An 8,503-nucleotide genomic window follows, 5' to 3' on the forward strand; every position below is an offset into this window, starting at 1 on the left:
TCGAATGTATTCATGATTCCCTAAAGAAGAAAGCTACTTTACCGATATAACAAAGTTGCACTTACCTTTAGCTGCTCTTGTCGATTGTAAGCGTGTAGCATCAGCAGCTTGCGTTCGTCCTCTGTCATCAGTGGTTCCCGAGCAGGCTTTCCAACTCCTCTTTTCTGCAGTTTCACGATAATCTTCGTCTTCTCGTTTATCCCCAAGTAATCCTTCAGCTTCTTTCCCGGTAGCATTTCCTTACCTGAGAACCAGATTTGTGCCAGTTGCACATCGATAACCTGTAACCACGAAACATCGTCTTGTTAATATTCCATTCGAATCGATATAAGATACATTAAATTATAGAACAGAACAATGCTTACACGTTGCAAATCACTTCAGGATACGTATTTTCACAACACATCCCGAATAACACTTTTAATCCGAGTTAAAACACGATCTAAGTAATGTTATGACGCAATTAAAACGTGAAAAAGACGCGCCAACGCGGAGCAACACATTTTACGTATTATTAAGAAAAGTATTTACACTACGACAACAATATTATACAAAAATGAAAGCTAGAAACAGACGTATCAAACGGAACACAATCAGAACACGAATAGAATAATTTAACATACGAAGAGAGCAAAATTTACACACCGAAATTCGAGTAACAACAAATCGTCCGAACTCTATGGCGTGCGCGTCGCAACTGAGGATACGCGATCGTTCGCGCGCGAAAATATAAACATGGCGTCGACCGTCCCTAGGTCAAAGCGTGCTAGAAATTGTTTTCAAATTGTACTTCTACGAAATACGTGTATATATCGACAAAGGAATGTCTTATACGACTGTTAACATTGTTATTCTGCGATCTCGGTATTTCTTTCATACTACGAGATACTACACACGACTTTCATACTACATACATACTTTCCCAAATATTACATATGCTTATAAATTGACTTATTTCTGTTTCTTCAGTCAATTTGCTTTATTTTAACAATCAACTAAACTGTTAAGCATAAAGTAATTATAATACGCTTCTGATTAACTAAATCAAACTACATTTAAAAATTGCTAAACCCAATTAAAAATATAAATAAAGAATAAATATATACATAATGTTTAATAACTTTCCGTCAAACTTATAACACTACCTCTAACGACGCCTGAGTTCCACTCAAATCCTCCGTGTTCTCGAACTCCTGTCTAATAACATCATGAGGCGGAAGTCCCATCGGATAAACGATGGTCACAGCGCCTCTCAGGATATCCAACGTTTCTTGCACAAGTTTTTGCGTCACAACGTCGAGCAAGAACGTGGAAATCTACGGAGTGGACAAAAACGAGGAACACAGACAGGGTGGAAAATTACCTTCGAAACCGTAGCTCGTGCCTCCTCGATCGTTTTCTTCAAGACCTCCTGCATCTTCGCATTAGGCTGTCTGCCGTTTCTGCGGCCTGAAACATGGAAACAGCTCGGTAACATCGTGGTCTCCGGTCTGGCGAGCAATTAATGCTACGATTACAAGCCCGTTCTCAGAGAAAAGAAAAGGCACACCGGCTGAGCGAATTTCTCGCCAGCATTGTACACTCCATCGGCTGATAACAGCGCATTTGCATATGCGCTAAGCGCGGCATAAAACAAACTGCATCGTTAGGTCCCTAGGTCAGAAAGTACGTCTTCTACTCGCGAGAGACTAGCCTTTCCTCCCTCCGTCTCTCCCCCGTTTCTTAATACATACGGCTCCACGTACCGATAACGTCCTTGTTAAAGGTCCATCCGCCCATCGGCACGCACTTCTCGCCCCACTCGTCCTTGAGCTTCAACTCTTCTACCTGCTCGTCGGTGAGGCCCATCATGTCATGGGGCAGCATGGTGCCGTGCTTCGCCAGCTCTTCGATTTCTATTTTTCCGCAAGCACGGAACAGAGAGAGATGGCGGAGCCACCGGTTAACTCCGCGTAATTATTATCCCCGCGCGACGTGTGACTAATATCACACGGCGCGCAACGATGGATGGGTTCATAAACTCGGCCCTCGACTTCTTATTACGCGCTGTTATTACAAGCCGCGGGTGAACCCTTTTCCCCCGTACTCCGGGCCAGATAATCGTTAATGGATTTCTCGCGTTAGTATTCCGACTGCGGCGGGGAGGGGAACCGAGGCCATCCGGGGAGTTAGCATTCGGAACCTATGGAAAAATCGTCGGGAGAGATTCGACTCGTGTGTAAATCCGTGTACGATAATTAATCGCCTTGGAAACGTGTGTAATTACCCGTTGCGAGAGAGGGTCGCCCTACCGACACTCGCTTGGGCGTGTTAATTGATCGTAAATTGTTATTCTTTTTTCGGTTCCACGGGCAACGTCGGTTGATTGTTTCGCGACAATTATTGTCCCGTGGCTTCTTAAGCAACGATGTGTACGGGGTGCGCCGGTTGCAAGGAATACCCGAATGATTTCAGCTGGTGGTGGAAGGAGAGATGATTGAGAGTTTATCCGAAGGTTATCTCGAAGGTATCTTTCAAAGTCACCGACGTATTTTTGCATTTTAACACGCGGTTCTTGAAATAGAACGCTGTAGCCAATTTCAAGACCAGCTGAACGACATTATCGCGTTGAAGTGACCTTAAATAGTAAGTGAAAAATGTAGGATCAACAAGACTGCTTTGTCGTTTTTCCTTATTTTCGAGACCTTGAGAAATAATTCAGGTGTTTGTTGCAAATGAGACACTCTGTGGAGAGCTGAATCGAGCAAAAAGGAAGAGATAGAAGTTTGCATTCTTTAATGCGTTTCACTGAAAGTCTACCGGGTATTCGCGAAAATAAAGAAATTTTCTCGGTGTGCTGCGGGCCTCGGCCTTGACGGCGGTAAAAAGCAGGATCGAGAGTGCCTGTACGCGAGAAAAGTGTGTAAACAAGGGGCAAAAGAATTTTCTCCGCGAACACTTTTCATGCGTGCAACATCAAACTCGCGTCATTGGATTAATGGCACAATCGGGAAATAAATGAAGGGATACGTAACTCGTTATCGTCGATGAAATCATTGGCATTCAAACAGCCTGTGGTGATGCCCGATAAAATCGTACACGTTCGGCCTCGCATGGGGGCCGTTACATGCACGGCGGGGGAAATAAAAAGGCCGAGAAAACGGTAATAACGCGTTGCAACGCCGTTACCTCGGGACAACTCATGCCACTTAACGTACGATCTGGCCGTAGTCTGCCTAAATAAAGTGCAACTTTCCAGCCCCGGACGATTTTCCTTTGCCACGCTATTAGACGTCACCGTTTTCCGAACAGCTCACTCCCCCGAACGAACGAGAGACGAGGAACGAGCGATCATTACCATAACATATTCTTGAAATCTTCAGCCGGCCGTTGTAAATAATAGCAATGTCGTATATAACGTCTTCAACCCGAGCCTCCACGTGTGTGTCGTACAGAAACTGGCTCTCCTCGCCTTTCTTCACGTGCAGACGGACCATTTTCTCGGAAAGCTACGAACAAAGCGCACAGAACCGGCTTGAGCTTTTATTAGCGCACGTATTACTTTATTTTCTCAGGGAAATTGAAGAAAGAGCAGAGATGAAATTTCGCGGAAGAATATTCTTGTTATTTAACGGCAAGGTCAATATTACCGTTCCTCGATAACTGTTGCCTTAAAGATACGATCGTTGTACATTCTAGCGACGAGCGAAATTTATTTTCTTAAAAAGAACAATTCTGATAACATTGAAATTTTACGACAGTGCTTGAAACACAAAGTTACCGATACGCATGATATAATAACGAGAGGGTTACCTTTTGATACAGTAGGTTAACTATAAGAGTTCTCTGTTCTCGGTTAATCAGATTTGGCGAACTTGAAGCACTTGTCGAACTTCGACGTGAAGAGTATCGTTCGCGATAAAGAGAAAAACGTGTGTTTATTCGATAGCGAACGTGAAAAGTAAAAGGTCGGTTCACTCCGAAGCGAAAATAGCCGCGTACTTCCGTCGAACTGATCGAGAAAACGTCAAGATCACGGCGCGAGTATGAACAGAAAACGCTGCGACGTGTTATTCCTGGTAACGAGGCGTATCGATTAAACAACACGAAACGCATTCGTTCGTTGCATAACTTCGAATTGGTAAACGACGAGCGGGGGGGCTGGTAACTTAAGAAGACACTGTAGAGGTGCAATTAAACGTCTCGAATACGAGGTGTACAAAATAAAACGATCTCGTTTAATGAGTATATAATCGTGTTTCATTATTGTATAATATACATATTTACATTCTAGTGAAACACGGATTACAAGAATAAAGACGATCAAATATCGTTACAAATAACGGAAAAACATTCAGACGCGTACTCACCCTATCTCTCTTTCTCTCATTCTCATTCGCGTGCTCCCTACTGGCGTTTTTTGGACACAAAAATATCATCGATATATTTCTTTTTCTTCTCCATATAATTAGTTTATGTCAATAATATAATAATAATAATTATTATAATAATATAATAATAATAATTAAATATTCACGACGTAACGTTCGTAGAATAAAAATCTATACACTTATATTCCGTATCCGTAACTTCATCTAAATTGTAAGTTGACTAGTATTATGTTAAAATACACTTATAATTCGATTCGATGAGGTGTATTATTCTCCAGGTCGATTCCCGATTGGTTTCTTCTTCTTTTTTTTTTTTTTTTTTTTTTTTCATCATTTTCCCTTCACTTTTTTTCCTTTTTCTCTCAATTTTCTCGAGGAGGGGGCGTGTGGTTGGGTCCGAACGAAGGTGGTCCCTATACGTGTTAATTATGGTGCATACACGAACGTGTCTCGAATAACGGAGACGATTCGTTCTAAATGCTCGACTGGCCGAGAACAATCGGAACAGTTCCCCGTACCACCGGGCTCTCGCGACTGACGTTTACAATTTCAGACAGACGACAATTAACAATAGACTCTATGACAATTTCAACGCTTCAACATCGATATTTTGACGAGTGACGATTGTTGCTTAATTACACACACGAGTTTACATCGTGCACCCGACTCGCGAGATCGGACGCGAAAAAACTTACACGTTTACTCAAAATCCTTTCGCATTGCTCGATTAAATCGGATTAATCGTGAGATTTAGGGCTTGGCTGGTTGGGAGGGGAACGGGGAGAAGGAGAAGGAGGAATCGGAGGCGTAATTATACGACGATTAAAACGTATTACGTTCGGAATCGTACGTACAGAAACATCGAAGTGAAATTCGATGGTTCGATATTCGCGTCGTAAATTTGTTGTATAAATAGAATACACGTACATACACATCGTATTAATGCGTAACCACTACGATAATTTACACGGTCCTCCGGTCGTCTAAAACGTGACATTTACAAAAAGAATCGCTCTAAAATAACCATGTATTCTCGATACTCGGCGGTGATATGATACAATAGAAAAATTGGCATTTGGTCCGAAAGAAACATACAAAATAGGGGGGGGCGGGAGGCTCTTAAGTGCTAGAACGGGGAATCATAATATTGTGCGCGACTTTCTCCTGTCGTTCGCGTGTTTTTTTTTTTCCTTTTTTTTTCATATCATTTGGTGAGATTGAAACATCGTGCGACGCGGGAATACACACAGACTGCGACTGTACTCTTTGTAGCAACTACGTTCGAAAAATATTTACGTCCATTCTTTTAATATGCCTCGCGTTTATACATAATCGATACGATTATTGAAATCATCTACCTATCAACGAAAAGGCATCGGTCTTCCCTTGGGTAGCTTCCTTTTCCATTCTTAAATCGGCGAAACATCGCAAAAATCGTAATTCTATGTACATATATTTTTTTCACTCTTGGAACCTCGAATAACGATATAACATCGGACTATGTGTGGGATACTTGCAAAAATAACGCGTTATACCCTACGTACACAGGGGGGGAAACACATACTAGCCCTTTAGTAATTTTCTTCGATTCGGTGTGTCCTGCCTTTTTGCTTCTGTTTTTTTTTTTCTTTCTAACGACTTTCACGATCACTGGACGGCAAGATCCTTGGACAATAAAACGTCACACAGAGAGAATTTTCCTCTAAAATTATGATAACAATAAATTCATTTCTTCTTCTTCTTCTTCTTCATTCGCTAACAATACGGTTCATAATAATTCGACGTTTAAACGCTAAACATCTCAGGCTTCGAAAAAAAAAATTGTTTCACATCGATTAAAGCTTGTGCACGATATCGTTAACGTTTCTTCTGTTCTCTTCATTTTCTTTTTACCTTTCGCTCCTCTCGCGAATATCGTCCGAATCAACTCGAGAAACGCACGACGGGGTTCATCTTTAATAGCGAGTTAAATTTTTCTCATAGACTCGTAAGCATTGCTTCGAGATGTTCTTAGCTATGGTATTGACGAAGTGGACGCAATATTAATTCCTCTCCTTTATTCCTCGTCAATGGTAGGCTGAACCTGTAGCACATCCTTCAGGATCCTGAGTTCCTGATGCTGATCATCCCGATCCTGCTGAGTCGCGTTGGGACCGTGCAACGGTGAACGTTGCACGGTTGCCTCCTCTCAGACTTTACTTTCCGGACCATCTGTCGTGTGCTTGAAGGAGTTGCGAATTTTACTGAGGTGCAGAGCCGCGAGGTGGCCGTAACTTTTGTTGTACCATTCCGGAGTGCGTCCTCTGTGCAAACAAAAATCAATCGCACCGTAAATAACAGCAAAGATAACAAATAGAGCCCCGAACGGAATGGGTTATTTTTCATTCTCTGTATACATACTTTGTATCCACTCTGGAAAGATGCATGATCCGTGATTTACCACTACCGCAAGGTTCGATAAGATAGCGCGAGGCCAAAACAATACCGCGTGTTCCGCCAAGCATAACAGGAGCATCCGGATGTTCCACGGACGTTTCTACGATGACGCAGGCCCCTTTGGGGAGATCGTTACGCCAGGATCTGTACAATGCAACGTTACATAATTTACAACTCCACTGTTCTATTCTACGACTCTTATAACTCTTCCTATTTGTCACGTTCAATATCGTATCGTTTCATCGAACGGACGAAGACGATTCGCGAGGCGAATTCGAAACACACCTTAACACACAATAATCCCTGGCAGGAAGAGGACTCATGTTCCCGGTGGCGTATTGAAAGACCTCCACGTTGGTGTCCAATTTGGCTACCAGCCTGTACTTGAGAAGTTGCGGATCCCAGATATGCCTCTCTCTCAGAACACGATGCAGAAGCTCGTTCGGCGGAGCTTCCACTTCAGTCGACACTCGCCACAATCGAAGCGGATGACCGTCTCCGACTTTCTTGTAAGCCATTTCCACCGTGCTGTCTGCTGGATTGTTCACGGTGACCCAACCTCGACTTCTGTTGGCAAAAATGTCGACAACGCGATAGTAAAAATACGTTAGAAAATGAGTCTCCGGAGAGAAAAGTTAATTTCCAGATTACACGTACTTTTCTCGCGCCTCCTTCAACAAGGCCGTGGTACACGCGTACAAATAACCTCTCCAGTCTTGCTTCAGCTCAGAGCCCAACTCCTCCAATGCAACCGGAACGCTTTCCTCCATGTAATTGAAATGACACTGCGTCAACATATCCGAGGAGACCTGATGGTACATGGAACAGAGAACGGAGAATACGATTAACTCGTGTTTCCCTTCCGATTCGTGAGAACGTGTTCGAATAATACTGTTGTATATACATCTCTCGGATTCGAGCGCGATCACAATCGCCGTTTCGAGACGACGACGGATGACGCTCCTCTCGAACGACCTGGACGTTCGGCATCGAGCCACTCACCATGAATAATTCACGATGCATCTTGACCAGATACAGAAGACAGTCGTGAGCGGCTTTGTTTTCCGACAGTTCCCTCTGATCGGGAATGCCCACGGTCTTTCTCCTACGTGGGGATACGCTGCTCGACCTGTTGGTCACGTTCGTGTTGCTGTGGTTGAAGTGGAACAGGCTCGGTGCCAGGCACACGGCCAGGTTCGAGGCTGTCATTTGGTTGTAGGGAGCGTTGCTCGCTACGTGGTTCAAGAAATCGAGCAGAGTTTCCAACGCCTCCCTATGCTCGTCTGGCAGAAGCAGCAACACGCATTGCACCGCGTCCGGTCGCAGCTCAGCAGGTACATCTGTAACAATTATCAACACCTGCAATTATCCACGGTTCCACCTTTCAATCGGCTTCACCAATAAATCATTCATCGAGCAACCTTTCAAGTTCAACGTTACGCGTATGAATATTTCAGACAGCTAGTAATTCTCTCTTATTTTTATCATCCAAACGGTATATACATATATGTGTGTCTGTGCTTACGTTGAAAGATAGCAATGAAGGTTTCAGAGAGTTTGTTCGTTAACAGAGCTTCTGGTAACTCCCTGAAATACTGCTTGACAAGGTCAGCCACGTCGAATGCTTGTTGACCGTCGAAATTAATAGTATCTCCAAGAGTCTCTGTCATCATCTTCAATTTCTGTATCCTCGATCT

The 8,503-nt window shown here is 43.3% G+C and overlaps 2 protein-coding genes across 2 annotated transcripts in view; both read right to left on the reverse strand.

Annotated features, from left to right (window-relative positions):
• Positions 1 to 3,476, reverse strand: part of LOC108576149 (UPF0769 protein C21orf59 homolog) — a 93,427-nt gene extending 89,951 nt beyond the window's left edge. The window contains exons 1-5 of the mRNA XM_017939088.1: positions 3,338 to 3,476; positions 1,746 to 1,895; positions 1,364 to 1,449; positions 1,146 to 1,316; positions 66 to 281 (exon numbers count right to left, since the gene is read on the reverse strand). Coding sequence (XP_017794577.1) covers positions 66 to 281; positions 1,146 to 1,316; positions 1,364 to 1,449; positions 1,746 to 1,895; positions 3,338 to 3,476 — 762 coding nt within the window. The remainder of the gene's footprint in view (positions 1 to 65; positions 282 to 1,145; positions 1,317 to 1,363; positions 1,450 to 1,745; positions 1,896 to 3,337) is intronic.
• A 3,082-nt stretch (positions 3,477 to 6,558) lies between these two features.
• Positions 6,559 to 8,503, reverse strand: part of LOC108576133 (stAR-related lipid transfer protein 13) — a 216,027-nt gene continuing 214,082 nt past the window's right edge. Inside the window, 6 exon segments of the mRNA XM_017939065.1 lie at positions 6,559 to 6,673; positions 6,771 to 6,950; positions 7,092 to 7,373; positions 7,464 to 7,615; positions 7,809 to 8,146; positions 8,332 to 8,503. The exon segment at positions 8,332 to 8,503 is cut by the window's right edge and continues 18 nt beyond it. Of these exon segments, the coding sequence (XP_017794554.1) occupies positions 6,559 to 6,673; positions 6,771 to 6,950; positions 7,092 to 7,373; positions 7,464 to 7,615; positions 7,809 to 8,146; positions 8,332 to 8,503 (1,239 nt within the window).

Source organism: Habropoda laboriosa, unplaced genomic scaffold (genome assembly GCF_001263275.1).
Source record: "Habropoda laboriosa isolate 0110345459 unplaced genomic scaffold, ASM126327v1 scaffold333, whole genome shotgun sequence".
NCBI lineage: Eukaryota > Metazoa > Arthropoda > Insecta > Hymenoptera > Apidae > Habropoda > Habropoda laboriosa.